Raw genomic sequence first — 19,341 nt, 5'->3', positions numbered from 1 at the left:
GTGGTTTACTCGTGTTAGAAGTGAAAATCCTGGGGCACAATGTTAAGCGCCCATCTAAAGTTTGCTTTTTACCAATGCTACATTTGTTACCAATGTAGCAAATTTTGTACATAAATCCTCAGGTCCCTGGGGTAATGAGGTAAGAAGTGATGTGACAAAACAAGAAGAGAAAAACTCATCATTTGGTTCTCTTAATACTTTAATATTCACATTCACTCTCTTAACATATGAGCAAATATGATTCTATGCAGCAACTGAAATAATTTCAGTTACCTTACAGATACTAATTTAATAGATGTGTGTAAGCACATCACTGATGAGGTTAAGCCTAACAGACTGACATACACTACACAGACCCAAAAGTCAAGCTTGTCTGGTAGCGGCAGTGAGCGTAGAGAGTGGCACATGCGATGTTAGGAGTGTGCCGGCAATAATTCAGTCATTTTATACACCTGCAATTATGAAATGTTGCTAAAAAAAGTGTTGATAGATGGGGTACCTCTCTGATCCCATGTAATGGCGGGTTGGGTCCAAGCTGGACTGACCATCTAAGGTACTCCTAAGGTGATTTGTTACCCTCACAAAATGATCAGTGCAAATTTCAACAAAACTCGTGAGAATCTAGCAAAATATTCAGCGAAATTTGAGGTCATTTGCTGTAAGTTATCAGATGATGGAAGAGAATACTAACATGTATGCTTGTTGGGCTGTTTAATTACTCCACTAATGTAGTGTGCATGCATGTACCTGTAGGTTGTCAATAACTTGCCAAAGGTTACCCCTGGCACTATGGTTTCCAGCAGTAATGACATTGAGGAAAGACAGAGGAAACATCCATGCATATGGCATTAAACAACAATGCAAATATAAAATAAATATGTTCACAAGAGTACATGTAGATGAGAAATTTTAATGATGACAATTAGCATAAACATGTGAGTTCAATCCTATGACAGGCTGGAATGTGGACCTGTCACATGCCAGACACCAGGACATTGACATCATTTTATTGACGTCAAATCTTCCTTTCTCAGGGGCAGGTTTCATGAAGCTTACTTAGCTAAGTTTGCCCTTGATACCATGATGATGTATGTTGTACAGATAAAAAGTGTACTTAGGTATTAAAGGGCTACTTAACACAAAGTATACTTCATGAACCCGACTTCTGTTCATCATCATGGTGTCACATTAAAGACAGTATGATGTTACAATAGAAACTGATACATTGTAGTGGTGTAAACGTTACACTATGATCCATTTTTGATGTAACTTTGGCATGAAGTCCTGCCTGACACTTGCACCACCTCGCCAGGTTAAAAAAAAACATGCTGCCTCCCAAATGGTGTTTTCTTACATTATATACATCCAAGTTTGAAGTCTTGGTATATTATTACTTGAAAAATCTGGTGCCAACAAGCATATACAAGTATATACCATACGCATATGGTATATACAGACTGTCATGATGTGACTTGTACATATTCTATACGTATGACCAGACAAATGGAATTGTGGTGGCCAATGCTGATAGAACCTTGGCCATAGTGGAACAGTTGCTAGCTATAATAGTATTCCCAGAACCATTAGCCTCTCTACAGTGTAGGTATCTTCTTTCTACAAGTATTTACTTATTTATTTCATTGTTGTTTAAATGCCACACCCAAAAAAAGTTTCATATATACAATGGTGGTCAGTTTTACACGTGTCGGAAACGGGAGTGTTTAGAGTAAACCACCAACCTCTGCCAAGTTAACGATAAACTTTTCCACCTGTGAGATGCAGATATCATATAGCAGACTTGTGGAGGATAACTAGTCTTCAATGTTATACCGTGCAAATGATTACACCAGTCATCCATGTCATCAAGGTCGCACAAATATGCAGTGAAACCGAATGCCTTGTATTTAACAGGAAAATTAATCTTACAAGAAAAAAAGTGAGTCAGTGAGTGCTTAAGATTTCACACCATACTTAACAGTTTTTCAGTCATTTGACGAGGAAGGAGTCATGTAATTTAGAGAGCATGTAATTTAAATGCACCTCCTTGCTGCAGAATGGATTTCCACTGCTATTTTATCTAGTGCTGCTTCCTTGTGACGCCTTACCGAAGGCAAGTAGCCTCCCCATCCGAGCCATTATACTGATACGGGTCAACCAGTCGTTCCACTATCCCTTAATACTGAACGCCAAGCAAGCAAGCTAAAACTTCCAGTTTTTAAGGCCTTAGAGGTGACCCGACCCAGGATTGATCCTGGATCTACCGCTCCTGAAGCAGACTATGAGAAAAAGAAAATCAAACACAATCTTAAGATCATAACAAACATCTGGTGATTTAATATGTACACAGCTTACTTACAGCTTTTTAATTATACGTGTGGCATAGAGCATGATACAAACCTAAAGCCATTGGTCACCATAAACTTCCATTTATCTCTCACTATCTCTCTACATAAAAATATTAACACTTCAAATGTTGTGATGAAAGAAATTGAGGATTGGTCCAAAACAGAAGTATTTCTTCATCAAAACAACCCAATTGTGAGATTCTGCCAATGCGGACATTACCGGCTAGATGCATAATAATTATGAAGTCAGTAATTAGACTTAAAAGTGTATTTTGGCAGAAACATAAAATCCAGTTTTTAAAGACATTAATTGATCTGCATGACAAAATGAAGGCTACAAATGTAGACAACTAATAAAACAGTTGAAATTCCAGCCAGATTATTAGCTGCTAATCATGATCAGATTATTGACTGTTCATACACCCCAAAGTCCTTAAATCCTGTGTTGGGTTGACATAAATGACAGAAGCCATGGATGTATTAGCACGGGCTGGATTTGAACTGCAATCCTTACTGGTCAAGGACTTCTTATAGAAGCCATTAGTCCATCTGCAGAACTTGGCCACCCAGTGCAGATGGTAGGAATCTGCATTGTATCTGCAACCAGAGAGTCATTTTAATCCAACGACCATAAATTCATAAGTCAGAGGCAGCCATCTAGCATCTAGCAATTTATATTTTAGAGGTTTCCTGTTTAGATTTAAACTAGTTATTTAATACTGCAGTTTTCCTTTAAAAGTACTTTTCTGCATTATTTTCCTTGAGAAAAAGTCATGTAAAAGTTTTTTTTAGGTTGGGGTAGGGGGGGGGGGAGGGAGTTAAAAAAAATTCTTTTTCTATTTAGTTTACCACAATACCTAAATTTGAAATGTGAAACATTCGATGCAGAAAAAAGGCACACTTTGATTTCAAAATAAATTCTTTGTTGCTTAAGATAGTATTAAAAACCTTCCCACACCAAAATGATTCCTTGGCTAAAATCACCACAGATTTTAAATCTGATTAACAACAAGGACTGATCAGCTTTAATTGCTGTGTTGTGTCGCAGACATGCGTATAACCACAGGACTGGATCAGTAGTGTGCATCAAAACCATCACAGTCAATTGGGTACCATATAAAAGAACGGTGTAGCAAAAATACATGAATTCCCACAGCATGTCCGTGACAAGTGACACTTTCAATAGCGAGCAGGTTTTTAATGATAAAATCACAAATGATTTCTTTAACACTGGGGTACAAAACTCAAGCATATAGGCCCTCTTACCAGGAATTTACTGACTATACCATCCATTTGTACTGGCCTTTCTTAACACAACAAGTGTAACAAGATGAAGACTTTATACATTGTTCACATAAAATAGTTCTCTCACTGGGTTCTCCAAACATGTACTTCTCAAATACAACTTGACCTAAAATTTCAAATGATTACATAATTGTAGACTGTGTATCATAAACCTAATTAGCTTTGAATATTAAACACAGAAAAAATGCATGTTACTGACATTTTCCACATAAGAAAGAGCAAACAGTATTTTTTAAGACAGGAAATGATGTACAGAAACTGACAAAAAAGAGGATCTAGAACAATACTGCAATCAGATCATATTACATGTACATTAATAGATATATACATTGATGGACAGTATTTACATGTTAAAGGCAAGCAAGTCTCTGGTAACAGTCTTAAATCGGTGTTCATACATGCATGTACAGTACCACAGAACATAATCTGGACTCGCTTGTGTAATGGATACAAACTCAGAGGATAAGCCATGCAAAAATGATGTGGAGTATGAAAGGAAATATTCACAAATATCCATATATTTTGTTTAGATCAAGTACAGGTATACACTGAACTTAAAAAAATATATATGTAGCTTTATGAAACATGACTATAGTGACAATTGAATATATAGTATGCCACCCAGATCCACAGACCATAAATTCATGCAGGCCTCAAAATTTAAGTTGTAAACGCCATTTTTCTTGGTGGATGATCGATGCATCTTAATACAAAATTCCTGAGAACCTCATATCTTGATTTTCTCATAGTCGGTGTTCACTTCATCTTGTGGACGGCAGGTCTTGCATCAGTTTCTCTTTATTTTTGCAGCATCAATTCCTGCTTATTGCAGAATTATTTTGCTTACAAATGCCTGAGCCAGAAATAGATGGGTGTCTGCATGTAATATTTTTCTCAAAACTTCAACTTAGTGTAGTTGCTATGCCTAAAAAAAAAAATAACATGCATGTATAAACATAAATATACATGGGTTGTAAATATGAAGGAGTTGAAATTCTCAGAATGAACAAACTGTACTGTCATTAACACGCTGGGGCCCACTTTCACAAAGATGTTGCACATATAGGACAATGATACATCAATAATGATGTACAAAATATTGTGCGCCGCTTGACCAGTTCTGATTCACAAGGAGAAAACTATAACTGTTCTTCTCAAACGTTATCCCTAGTTTAGATTTCTGTTCTCTATTGCCTTACACACAGTCACAACTGATAATTGAAAAAACAGTATAATTGTTTTTTTATCATTACCGTGACTACCAATGTTAGATCTTTCATTACTGTGACCACTAATGCAACATGTAGCTCTTCTCATTACTGTGGCCATCAATTCTACATGTAACTCTTCTCATTAATGTGGTTACCAATGCTATATCTTTCATTACTGTGGCTATCAATGCTACATGTAGCTCTTCTCATTACTGTGACTACCAATACTAGATCTTTCATTACTGTGGCCATCAATGCTACATGTAGCTCTTCTCATTACTGTGGCTACCAATACTAGATCTTTCATTACTGTGGCCATCAATGCTACATGTAGCTCTTCTCATTACTGTGGCTACCAATGCTATATCTTATTATTACTACAAATACCAATGCTCATAGATATACATTTTGATTTCACTGAGAGGGAGGGGGGATGGGGGGAGATGTGGGGTCAGGTGGTCAGAATTAGGGCTAAAACAGTTCTCAGTGGGATTATAGTATCCTTTGACAGAGCTGTACATGTGCTTAACACATATACATTTTCACCACCTTTTTATATGCACAAATCAACATGTGTATACCCACAAAGTTTTGTAAGATTTGTACAAGTGAATTCTGGTGTAAAGGTACAGGTACAGATACAGATCTGAATCTCCTCTTTCACATGAAATATGATCTGTGACATGTACGCATTTCAATAAGGGAGCAAATATACACACAGGTACAGCCTCCAGGTTAATATTTCCATTTCAAAGGCCTTTACCATAACTGAGTGATAAACAAAAAAACAGAGAATATGAAAATCATAAATACACATGCACTTACACACAATACCCAAAAGAGCAAAAATAAACAACATATCTCAAAATCTAAAACTTTCTTCAGATCGACTTCTTTGACTTATATTCATCAACAATTTAATATCCTTTTATTTGTTTACAAGGGTCTTCTGTTAAAAAAATTTATTTATTTATTTATTTATTTGATTGGTGTTTTACACCATACTCAAGAATATTTCACTTATATGACAGCAGACAGCATTATGGTGAGAGGAAACCTATGACCATCCGCTGGTTGCTGGCAGACCTTCACACTTCCAGCTGGCATCAGCTGGACTTCACTTCATAAAATCCATATAGGATTATTTGTACATATATATATATATACGTATCACATGGCTGTTGATACAGTTCAGATACCTGACATCTAGATACCAGTGAAGTTTAATATAGTCCCAGAAATAACAGGCTGTGAAAATCCCTGTGATTTGGCAATTAGAAATTGTTGTTGTACAGTTACAACAGACTCAGTATATGTCAAGTAAGAGTGTGTTACCATCTCTTAACAACAATTACTGGATTTATCTTGTCTTTTTTTTTAAAAATTCTGCACAAGTTCATATTTTAATTCATTAATTTAACTAGATACCCAACATACATGTTTCCAATTTAGCCCTTTTCTCTACAGCAAAACATCTGTTTACTTTCTTACTGCCAACTTTTGTCAAATACATGTAACAAAATAAACACTTATTAAATAAACAGGAAGAAAATACAGAACATATCCAAAAAGAAAGAACATCCAAAACAAGGAGGCAAATAAACTATAAAATAAATATTACTAAAACAAGGGAGAAATAAAGATCTTATTTACCACAAGAAGAAGCTTGCACATTTATGTGGGGGAAATGTAAATCAGAAAATGGCAATCCATAAACATTATTAACACGTGTGCAGTGTCTGGGGCAGGTCCTCATCTGGCCTTAATGATTTTAAAGGATTCATGCAAAGTAACTGTGAAATTATGAGTTTAAGATTATGGTTATTTGTGAAATGGAAATTGTTGGAGTATATTATATCTCACGGCACACTGGACTGCAGGCTATGTTACCGTACTTAATTTCTGGACTCACAGACTGCCTTCCAAAGGCTGCGAAAGACAATGCTAAAATGAAGTATTAGATAAAAGACCAATAAACACTCCCCAAGAAAACAGCTTGATTTATTTCTTTAGAATGTTTCTAACCCAGTAAAATGGTCTTAAAACATCATCTGCGCTGTAATGAACCAGAGGGTATCAGTGACGTCACATCCACATTTTTTAGCTTGTTTGGCAAATGTATTCATAAATCTATGAGTACAGTATTTACATGATTAATGATGAAATGTAACAGTCTACGAGTGTTAGGTACATGTAGCGAAAACCTGATGTGATGTCACTAGTCCCAATACTGACTGCAAAGGCCACTGTAGAACCTGAACTTTCAAATGCATTTTACTGTTTTAAAAACATTCTAAATAATAAATGAAGACATGAAAAACAAACGTTTCATGAATCCTTTAGATTGTCAGAAGTTGACTAACTTCACCAGGACACATACCACAAAGAAAGTCACGATGAGGAGAAAAATAGAAACCTCTAACAAAAATCTGTTGTCATGATTGAGTTACACAAAAGTTCAAACATTTCAAAATCCGTACAAGGGTATGGCATTGTGTGAAAACCTGTCAAATATGGATGATAAATGTATGTGTAATGCCCCTGAAAAATATGGAGAAAAGTGGATAAGTGTAAAACACATATTTATAAAGATAAAACGTAACATTTGTTCTGTTATGGCATTTGCTATATATGAAGATACATGCATATAACTTATCTACTCCTGTATTTGGCAAAAAAAAAATACAGGTAAAGCAACAGTAAATATCAGTAGGTACTGGAATACATCATGCATACACGTCCTGGCTAGATAGAGTTGTATGGCATATCATTTATATTTACCAAGAATTTACCATATTTCACCAAGACTTTATTGTTTTTAAGGTGATGTATGCTGGTTGATTTTGACTGAGTTATCCATCTTTAAAAGGGCCAGTTAAAAGCTTTTTGTGAAGTTTGATTCATTTCTAATTCAGGAAAATTTCAGTGTTGGCATCATTTTCCAGTCTTTATTTGCCACTTTAAGCATACTAAACTTTAGGTGAAATACAGGATTCCTATGTGCACATGTATAGAAACACAATGGTGTTTTACGCCACGCTGAATAATGCACCTGTCCAGTACATTATAACTCCATGAGATTTTGTAAATGTATATAGTATATAATAGACATATCTATAGCATAGCAGTACTTCTACATATAGTATTTTGTGACCTTGATGCATGATATAAATGTAATGCTATGAACAGACGGTTTGGCAGAGCAATATTTAACCATGCATAGGTCTACATGTACACATGTAAAAGACATGGACAGTTTTAGGATAACAATCTGTGACACATACAAAAAAAGGAGTATAAATGTTTGAAATACATGTGTCTATCACAACTGTCCAAAAAATAATATCATATGCTGTAACCCAGATCTCTTTACAATTCTCCACCAAGATCAACTCATTATTCTGAATTAAATGTCCATTACTAAGCCTTTCAGTGAAAGTATTTGCATGTGACTGAGAATATTCTAGAACTATGTTGTTCATAAAAAACTTTATGTGTTGTAACTTAAAGTAAAAAAATCAGCGGATAACTAGACTTGTTCATAAAAGTAAAGTATTTTCTTCAGATCATGTGACTTATTCAGATCAAGTTATTGGATGATTTCACAAACTCAAGGGAAAGTGACCAATTTCAATGGCTTTCCAAATCATGTGACTAAAATATTGATCGACTTTTATAGCCAATCAGATGCCTGCTACAGCTTTTCATCATCATCAGCCATAGCTAGGACCTCAGGGCAATGGGTGAGGACTTTTGCCACCAGCTTATCGATGTAAGACTTCATATCTGTATTGTCCTTTTTGAGCTCTGAAACAAATGAAATAAAGTAAAGTCATGGAGATTGATGCTAAAATGGTGCATGCGTGTGGGGGATTTTCATTTATTTGTTTCACTGCTGTTTAATGCCACACTAAAGAATTTTTAATGTCATTACAGTCAAGGACAGTCAATTGTATGGACAAAAGAAACAGGTGTGTTCAGGGTAAATTGACAGGGTTTGTCGAACTTTCATAAGCGTCACTTCATAGACTTGCAACCCATACAGGTACAAAAACAAAGTCAAAATAAATACAGGACTGTGGACACCAAGATTGTAGGGGAATGAATGTGAAATTGATTGGTGTTTTATGCCGTACTCAGGAATATTTCACCTACATGCATATGACGGAAGCCAGCATGAAGGTGGGAGGAAACAGGGCCGAAACTCACGACCATCCACAGGTTGCTGGCAGACATTGCCAATGGGAATTCTTGTATGCCAGCTGTCAATTATAATGGCAGACCTTAGGGAGGCTTATATGTTCAAACTTTATTTTATTTCTGATCTAGTAAGGTATATCTACCTGAGTTCCCCTGAAAAATTCAGCACAATAAATCATATCAGACAACTGAATGCATTACCAAGGCTTATTCATAGTTCAAATTCTGTTAAACCTTGATAATGACTTGATTAATAATGATCAAATTGACCTGAGGATGTAAGAAGAGTCCCAGAAAAAATCTTGAAATATGTACCTTTGTTTTCTTCCTCCAAGCGTTTAACTTCAGCCACCAATTCTGCTTTTGACCAACCTGAAAAGAAACAAGTCTGTCAATCAAAAGAAATCACTAATTTTTAATCAATGACACTAAAAAAAACCCCAAAAAAACCCATCAAATCTTAATACATGTGTATGGAACAATGCTGAATCATGGCCATCTTAAAAAATTCAAGACTTTCAGGCACAGTTTGGAAAATGCCAGAAAATTATCTACAAAACACCAAGTTCTGATATAATACATTATACTGGCAATCTTACATCAAACTTATGTAGGGAAATATTCAAGTAAATTAAAATAATAGACTGACATCAAACTGCTCCTAGCAAACATGGTCACAAGAACTCTTAGTGCTTAGCATCTCATAAATTCTGCTTCTCTTAACTAAAGAGGGATAACTCTTGCTGTAAAAAAGTATACAATTTCCTACTGCTCATCGGCCATGGTGCACAAGATCTTGCAAAAACATGCAAACCAAAATGCAAACCAAAATGCAGCTTCTTAGTGTACATCTAAAGTAATCTAGTCAGTTATATCAACACAGTATTTTCACACATACATGCATGTACATTTTTTTTGAACTGAGTTTGACTCTTAACCAACAAGTGTGTTAGAGCACAATAAAGGCTTTGTTACATGTCACAGATCAAAATAATTTTAGGATAAATACATAGGTTATCCTTTTACAAATCACATCATGCAATAGGTCAAAATATATAGTCCCACAGGTACATGTATATGGTAGAAAATAAAGATTTGGGCAGCTGTGAAATGCTGAGTAAGAAACTGGTTATACACAGTACATACAATATAATACAAAGGTTGATGAATTTTATAACTTGAATAGAGTCTGTGTTTAGTACTGAAGCAGAAGATCAGGTGATGTACAGGTGTATATATATATATATATATATACATATACACACATGAAGAATAAAGCCTGAATATTACTTTTATGCAAGATTGAACAGTTATGAGAACAATGCTGAACATATGAATAAAATAAAGAGGATGAGCAATAGAGGAACAGTTACATACAAGTATATGTACGTGTTGGTGAAGCGAGAATGACTGTATTATATGCGAGTAATGTACAAATCAGTGACCAATCAGTGTTACACCTTCTGTGTTCAAACTGGTCAAAATAAGAGAAACATAGCAAAAGACTCACATATACACATGCTGGACTATATGTGACTGTAATGCACAAATGTGTCAAAACTGTGTTACAGTTTCTGTGTTCAAACTGGCCAAATCATCAGAACAAGAGATATAAACATGCTGAACTATATGCATGTAACCAATGAACAAATGTTTCAAATATGTGTTACAATTTCTGTGCTGGGACTGATCAAAACATCAGAACAAGAGATATAAGCATGCTGAGCTACATGTATATGTGATCAATGCACACACGTCAAATCTGTGTCACAGTTTCTACGTTCAAACTGATCAAAATAAAATATCAGCACAACACATAAAAACATGTTGCAGTATGTGTGACTGATGTACATGTATGCTAATATCTAAAAGTGCAAACTTATCAAAATACAAGTTAACCAGCTATTCATTTCATCATGATGAAAAATCTCATCTTTGCAACCAGTGAAGTTAGAGAAGAAAGGGAGATCACTGAGTATAGACTGAATTAAACAGAAACGTGTTTTATTAACACAAACATACAGTATGGCACAAGTGTGAACGTACACATCACTTACAGTAACAAGCATAGTGGACTTACTTGCTATTTCTGTCAGTGAAAAATAACAGTTATAAATATCATTAAATTATCTAAATATACATGAATGATGAGAAAAAAAAATCCCACATTTTTATTTTCCAAGTACTCGTGTGACAACAAAACTGGATGATGAACCATCGAGGACCCAAGTTTAATACAGCTATTTTCAATGTACATGTACAGATTTTCTTCCCACAGATAAATTCACATAATTTTAAGATCAAGCTAAGCCAGAGTGTGTAACACATGAGAAAAATGTGACTCAGTTTTGATATCTTTACTTATCTGATTGTTCTTAAGTACTATACTCAACAATTTTCCACTTATACAATGGTGGGAAGTCAGTACTGTGAGTGGAGGAAACTGAATGCCCTGAATATACCACCAAACTTTGACAAGCTACAGACAAATACGCATTGATATTGGTGAAAGGCTAGTGATATGTAAGACTGTGCAAATGAGCTGGTGAGAGTGGCCAACTGCTCATCATCACCAAGGTGTTATGAGAAATGCTGTACGTGGAAAGGTCTGCCAGCAACCTGTGGATGGTCTTGAGTTTCCACCGGGCTGTGCCCCGCTTCCTCCCACCACAATGCTGGCCGCCAACGTATAAGTGAAATATTCTTGAGTACGGCTTAAAACACCAATCAAATAAATCTGCATAGATTAGTTTCCCCAAGGGCAATGTCTACCTCAATGGTTAAACTGCTAACACACTGTCGTTCTCTACGCCTATACAAACGACAGCAATGAGACATAATCACCATTATCTACTACCAAGGAAAGCCATGATTCTAAAACCTCACCTTGAGAAGTTCTTACACTTCTACACATATAGTTGTACTATGGAATAAAATATATGTTGGCCAATCAGGAAAAAAAAAAATCTACTCAGATGTTAAAGGAAAAGACAAAATAAAAAAATGCCCATATAAACGGAAGTTATCATAATCAGACAAACCACCCAAAAACTGTCCAATGATAAATAAATTCTCACTTGTGGCCTTCTAAATTAACGTGGATAAATAAGACAAAAAAATACATATACTTACTTCTCCGATTGTTGTCGTCTCGTTGAAATATCTGAGATTCGCTGCTCCGCCTTGCATGATGTTTTGCTCCTTTATTGTTATCCTTCTTTTTAAATTTGTTGTCGGAACCTTCGTTGGACTTCTTGATGAACAAGGACTGGAAAATAAAACAGTTCGAAAAAAATGAGTTTGATTTTTACACAAAGTTACGAAAAAGTTCATGCATGCTTAAGTCGATCTGAACCTGTAAGTTGTTTATCTGAAATCAGTATTTATTTTGATTGATGTTTACACAATCAAACACCATACTTAAGAATATTTCAATTATATGATGGCAGCCATCATTATGATGGGAAGAAACCAGGCACAGGAAACCTGCAACCATCAGAAGTTGCTGTGGGCCTCCCCACGTAGGGCATGAGCTGAACTTGAAATCACAACGACTGCAAAGAAATTGGTGAGAGACTACTGGGTGCTGACACATGGGCCAAAGAGGCCCTCCCACGGTCTATACAATCTGGGCACATCTATCATGTACATGGAAACATGTACATATACCTTCAGAAGCTAGAAATTTAAGCACACTAGTAACAACAAACTATTCATAATCTTGTAAGAGCCACGTGATTTCGCAAGTAAGGATAACAGTTTGCAAGGACAACAATTGCACCATTTATTTATTTTAACGATTATCTATCAACATGAATTGCGTACTTTGGTGAAAAATTTTGAAAGGAAGATAGATGATGATTTATCTTCCAATGTTCGTTCATAAATGGTGAGTGCAATCATGTAAACCTGAAAAATCAGGAGTAAAGTCACAGGCCTTCAAGCAATCTCTTACCCCTACTCACAAAATTCACATGGCTCTGGCAAAATTTCAGCAGAAGTCAAAGGATGCTTGATAATTTCTTGAAAGCAACAAGCAAATGTTACAATAAGCCGAATAATTTTAACTGGATTATTGGAAATAAAAAGAGCATTTGATTCCTTATTAGGGTCACCTTTTTAGTTTCTTCAGGTTTTAGGGTGTCTTTTCCAGCGTCAGACAGGTTAGGCATGGACTTCATCACCATGTTTTTATCGGTCAGGTTATTGGGGGTGGGGCTTGGTGGCTCTGCGTTAAAAATGATCCCATTATCGTTGTCATGGGGATCAGTGCTTGACTCCTCAAACCCATCTACATCGTCAATGACGGGGCCTTTCTGAATGAACGTAAACGCATTTTCTAGCACATGCTGGCCCCCAGATAGTGTTCGTATCACTATGTCGCCTTTGCCAGCCTTCCAACGTTTGGTCGTGCAGTAAAGTCTCATGGGCGATTCATACTCCAGGGTGTCCAGGCAGTCACACCCACATACAGTTAGCCTGGTCACCTCGGCTAACTCCGCCCCAAGATGCTTCCCAATGATGACTAGCTGAGTTCCACCAGTTGTCGGCCCCTCTGAGGGCGTTACTGCGGTCAGCTCAGGCTCCTGACCAATCTCCTCCATGTAGTTCACACTGACCGCACGCTTGCGCAGGTGACCATTGGCTGGCTTCTCCTCAACGGCTTCATCGTCGTCATCATCATTGACTGTACCGCGGGAGATATTAAACAGGTCATGGAGGGACTGTGAAAACTTCTTGTTGAGGTTGGACAACGTGCTGGATTTATTACCACTTGTGTGTTTGGCCTTGTGGAAGCGGTGAGGCAGTATTGGCGCCGTGGCCAGGCTGTGTTTTAACTTTGCGAATCCTCGCCGTGGACGGGATGTGTCTGAGTTGGACCCTCGTATCACTGGGGTCTGGTCCGAGGAACGCGTCTTGGAAATGTACAACTGGTAGATGAGTTCCCCTTGGGGCTGGGGGCACTTCTTGTGGGGCTGAAGAGGGGCCTTGGTAATGCGGCCTTTAGTGGTCTGTAAGGACATGAGTGGGAAGGACAAGTGCCCCAACACATCATCTTTTTCTGTCACCGTGAAAAATACACTGTCCTCTATGTTGTACACTTTTCTGTATAAAATAAACAAAAATAACATCACATGAAATAGCTACATAAAAGCTGAATACATTTCATTTTGCTACAAAATGCACAGATACACTGACCAAACTGTTCTACCTGTTCTCTCAAACTTATCGGGTAAAAAGGCCGGGTCAACAAATACAAAGTAAAAAGTAAAATAAAAGTGTTCTTATTGGCTGATGTATTATTCTGACTGGCAATTTCAGTTGGTCAAATTATTTTTATTCACAGTGGCAATCGGTCAATTTATGTCGTGTTCCATGCACTAAAATAGGTCAAGAATTTCAACTGCAATTAACTTGAACAAATAGTCAAAAAGATAAATCCCAATGAAACGCCTCCTACAAATTACAAATACCATAAAAATGATTTCTTACAATGACCAAATTCAAATATGCAATAGCCACCTAGAAAGGCATTACACACTAAAACAAATCAGTTTCACGCTGTTTAAGAAACATAATTCTCTGCTGTCATGCCGCAGTGTTTGTGATCTACATCTTTGCTTTTACATGTACCTGCCAAAGACGCAGAAACAGTGACATATTATAGAAAAGAATGACTAATCACATTGCTTGGAATGACTTGATTACAGTGGATTATGGTCCTCGTTCCAACAATGCCAAGACTCAAATCACAAACTAACAGTTAATGAAGAGTGTGATAGTGTCTGACGTTTCAGATCATTCTTGGATCATTCCACCACACTGGGGGAGGTTGTCACTCACATTGTGGACTCCTCATTCCAGTCTGGGCAGCCTGTAGGGTCCTTCACTACGTCAGTACGGTACTTCTTCCCTCCCAGACCAAATATCACAGAATACTTGTGTCGTCCTAAAAAAATTAATCGACGTACATTTTGTACATGTCCATGTAGAGCAATGTCACCAAGAGATAAAGTTGTTTTTTCACAACAATTCAATACTTAACTATAGTTTAACAGATATTATTATTAAATGGATAAAATCACATTTTGAAATTGAATGTATTTATAGGTAAAATCTTAACACATTTTAATGAATTTAGGCTTGAAGAAAGAAGACACACACAAATTCAGGAGAACAAGAGCATCAAACACCTTTATGTGTAGGTGCTGATATCACCAGGCTTGATGATTTCACATGTACATTATACCCACCTGCTTTCCGACCTTTCAACCCTCGGGCTCCATGGACTAAAAATACAGAAGTGCAGAACTGCAGTAAGCTTAAGTTGACATAAAAGCAACAGGTTTAATTCAGTTATACAATGAATGCTAGGCCACGTGCTTGCCTTACAAGACTCAAACAAAAAACAATATAATGTAACTATGGTGCTGAACTCTGCTTTGCTTCAAACAGTTATTTCCTTAAAGGCCAAGGGAGATAACTGAACAGTTAAGACCAGATATACATGCATGTACATGGTATAGGCCCCTATAATGATAAAAGAAAAGAGGCTACAGGGGCAGATGTATAGAATTGCAGTTGCCAGTATCATGTAGGTACAATAATTTTACCTGTACATAAATCTAGATCACAATGCATAACATGAATTTTAGCAACCAAGCCAGTCCATTCACCACTGTATATGTAGTTGAGATCTAACAAATTCGGGCACTTCACCCACATGAGACACAGCCACAGGGAGATGACAGGTAACATGGGAAGGTACAGGAAACTGATCAACACTGGGTGATATTAACCGGAAATTATACTTCTTAAGTCACAGAAACAGTGACATATTACATAAAAGAATGAAAGAGCACATTGCTTGGGATGACTTGATTATAGTGGATTATGGTCCTCGTTCCAGCAATGCCAAGACTCAAATCACAAAAGGGCAGAGTAAACGAAGAGTGTGATAGTGTCTGACGTTCCAGACCACATAGCAATCTGCAAACCCTATCTAAAATGTCAACACCAACAAAGCCTACATGTAGTTTGGGATTTCTGAATGTGTGAAGCCTAGTTTTGTACTAACTCCCATATTATTTAGACCTTTTCCTCTCAGTGCGTGTCTATGTGAGTCAAGCGCAAGTGCATGTACAAAAAAAGCAAATGTGTAGATGTCTATGGTCTTAAACAGGCGACAAAACACAATCAAGTCATCAGCTTAAGAAGATTCTGTTGAATCAAAACAAATTTTTTTAAACCAATTTTAGTTGTGATTTAGGCTAAAATGACAAAATTTCCAGGGCTTACATGTACAAGTAGGTGTTGAATAGTGTACGTGTGTACACTTGTATTTTAACTGTGAAGGATACTGAGATTGGAACCTGACTTAAAATAACTTTATTGCACTATTGAGTGACCTGCCTTTGATTCTGAATTAGTAGTTTTATTTATTTATTTATTTGATTGGGGTTTCATGTAGGGCTCAAGACTAGTTCACTTATACTACAGCAGCCAGCATTATGGTGGGAGGAAACCGACCACACCCTGGGGAAACCCACGAACACCGCAGGTTGCTGGCAGACCTTCCCATGTACCGATGGAGAGAGGCTCCTGGGTCACTGCGCTGGCCTGCTAACCAAAATAGTAGCCCCTGAAATAGTAGATCTTATATACAACTGTATACATGTATGGTGTGTTATTTGCATGGATTATTAAGCAAATATAATTGTTAAAATGTAACCACAAATCCACCTACATGTATTCAATTAAATCCGTGAAAGGCTGCACAGAAGATGTGATCTAATTCAGTTTGCTATACTATCAAAATCAAATGAATGGAGGTCATACTACAAGGAAGTCACCGTAAAATGATTGTGTTTGTGTATCAGTGTATAAATGTACAAAACAGTGCATGAATGGGCAAATCTTTTTCACCACATCAAACAAAAATATTTATGGTGTTTGAAAGTAAAACCACACATATCACATGTTAAAGCTTCCACAATCTTAATTTCTGACAGTTCTTTGTTTACAACTACATGTGTACACGTACATAGTTTCAAGCATGAAGGTGACTAAGTAAAATTAACACTTCTTGTCATGAAACACGCATGTTTACAAATCTACAATGTGTATGAGTTTGATCCAGTCATGCGAGTGCCGGAGACATCCTGGAAATTCAAGTGTGCACAAATATAGGTTAATGACTTTTGACGGATGAGTAATAAACGCACATGTACATGTATACTAGCCCTGTGAGTGAGTGAGTGCTTGGGGTTTAACCTTGTATACTAGCCCTGTGTTGAGGTCACTGAAAACAAACCAAGATTTGTGCAGCTATACACACACAGTCAACATGTACCATCTGTACCAGAGAGAATATAGCCTTATTCCTCGTCTTCAACAATAAAAAGATAATCCTGCATTTTTGTAACCTGCCTTGTGGGTATATTTTTTTAACAACCACCCCACACCCCCCCCCCCCCCCAAAAAAAAAAAAACCCAGCCATAATAATAACATATGCTAAATTAAATAAAATTGGAGAGAAGGAGGGAATGCAATATGTCAGTCAATAGCTGGACAACAGTACCTCACAGAAAACTTGATCGTACTTGATTCTAAATCTAAGTGGGGTTATACATACATATACAAGCATGCACATCAAACTAGGTCAGCCATCTGTCTTATTTTCTCACTTTCATCTATTTCAATGTTTATTTGTGAGCTCTTTCTATTCTTCAATGGAATCTAGATTTATGATTTCTGGTCTGACCCCACACCAAAGACAACAGCAGGACATCGATTACTTGTATAAAGAGTGCTGTCTTCATATTGGCCCTGGCCCTGAACAAGAAGCCTAAATCTAACTGTCTTCATATTGGCCCTGGCCCTGAACAAGAAGCCCAAATCTAACTGTCTTCATATTGGCCCTGGCCCTGAACAAGAAGCCCAAATCTAACTGTCTTCATATTGGCCCTGGACCTGAACAAGAAGCCTAAATCTAACTGTCTTCACATTGGCCCTGGCCCTGAACAAGAAGCTTAAATCTAACTGTCTTCACATTGGCCCTGGCCCTGAACAAGAAGCCTAAATCTAACTGTCTTCACATTGACCCTGGCCCTGAACAAGAAGCCTAAATCTAACTGTCTTCACATTGGCCCTGGCCCTGAACAAGAAGCCTAAATCTAACTGTCTTCACATTGGCCCTGGCCCTGAACAAGAAGCCCAAATCTAACTGTTTTCATATTGGCCCTGGCCCTGAACAAGAAGCCCAAATCTAACTGTTTTCATATTGGCCCTGGCCCTGAACAAGAAGCCTAAATCTAACTGTCTTCACATTGACCCTGGCCCTGAACAAGAAGACTAAATCTAACTGTCTTCATATTGGCCCTGGCCCTGAACAAGAAGCCCAAATCTAACTGTCTTCATATTGGCCCTGGCCCTGAACAAGAAGCCTAAATCTAACTGTCTTCACATTGGCCCTGGCCCTGAACAAGAAGCCTAAATCTAACTGTCTTCACATTGGCCCTGGCCCTGAACAAGAAGCCTAAATCTAACTGTCTTCACATTGACCCTGGCCCTGAACAAGAAGCTTAAATCAAACTGTCTTCACATTGACCCTGGCCCTGAACAAGAAGCCTAAATCTAACTGTCTTCACATTGACCCTGGACCTGAACAAAAAGCCTAAATCTAACTGTCTTCACATTGACCCTGGACCTGAACAAGAAGCCTAAATCTAACTGTCTTCACATTGACCCTGGACCTGAACAAAAAGCCTAAATCTAACTGTCTTCACATTGACCCTGGACCTGAACAAGAAGCCTAAATCTAACTGTCTTCACATTGACCCTGGACCTGAACAAGAAGCCTAAATCTAACTGTCTTCACATTGACCCTGGCCCTGAACAAGAAGCCTAAATCTAACTGTCTTCATATTGACCCTGGACCTGAACAAGAAGCCTAAATCTAACTGTCTTCACATTGACCCTGGCCCTGAACAAGAAGCCTAAATCTAACTGTCTTCATATTGACCCTGGCCCTGAACAAAAAGCCTAAATCTAGTCTTACAAGACCCTATAGGTAATAGACCTAGCTTAATCCACTAACAGTGCCATATGGCCACACCGATGTTATGTTGTATTTTTTATGAAAAATCCAGCTTTTCAATTTTTTTTTCTTCAAATTTTTGTGTTTTAAGGATTGTCCTTTTTTCAAGGCTTTCTAATCATGTAAATATGTTAAAACAGGAACAATTGCTGGCACAGTCTATATCTCCTTCAAATTAGA

General features: G+C 37.2%; 1 protein-coding gene across 2 annotated transcripts in view; it reads right to left on the bottom strand.

Annotated features, from left to right (window-relative positions):
* Nucleotides 1-2,194: 2,194 nt before the first annotated feature.
* Nucleotides 2,195-19,341, bottom strand: part of LOC135472183 (uncharacterized) — a 31,863-nt gene continuing 14,716 nt past the window's right edge. Inside the window, exons 4-9 of one of the 2 annotated variants that reach the window (XM_064751563.1) lie at nt 15,316-15,351; nt 14,906-15,011; nt 13,177-14,167; nt 12,194-12,329; nt 9,377-9,433; nt 2,195-8,668 (exon numbers count right to left, since the gene is read on the bottom strand). In XM_064751563.1, coding sequence (XP_064607633.1) covers nt 8,556-8,668; nt 9,377-9,433; nt 12,194-12,329; nt 13,177-14,167; nt 14,906-15,011; nt 15,316-15,351 — 1,439 coding nt within the window. In that variant the 3' untranslated portion in view covers nt 2,195-8,555. Of the gene's footprint in view, nt 8,669-9,376; nt 9,434-10,349; nt 11,151-12,193; nt 12,330-13,176; nt 14,168-14,905; nt 15,012-15,315; nt 15,352-19,341 lie in introns of those variants that run through there. The other variant, XM_064751562.1, reaches the window with a different exon arrangement.

The sequence above is a fragment of the Liolophura sinensis genome, chromosome 8 (assembly GCF_032854445.1).
Source record: "Liolophura sinensis isolate JHLJ2023 chromosome 8, CUHK_Ljap_v2, whole genome shotgun sequence".
Classification (NCBI taxonomy): Eukaryota; Metazoa; Mollusca; class Polyplacophora; order Chitonida; family Chitonidae; genus Liolophura; species Liolophura sinensis.
This window is presented reverse-complemented; position numbering and strand designations above follow the sequence as displayed.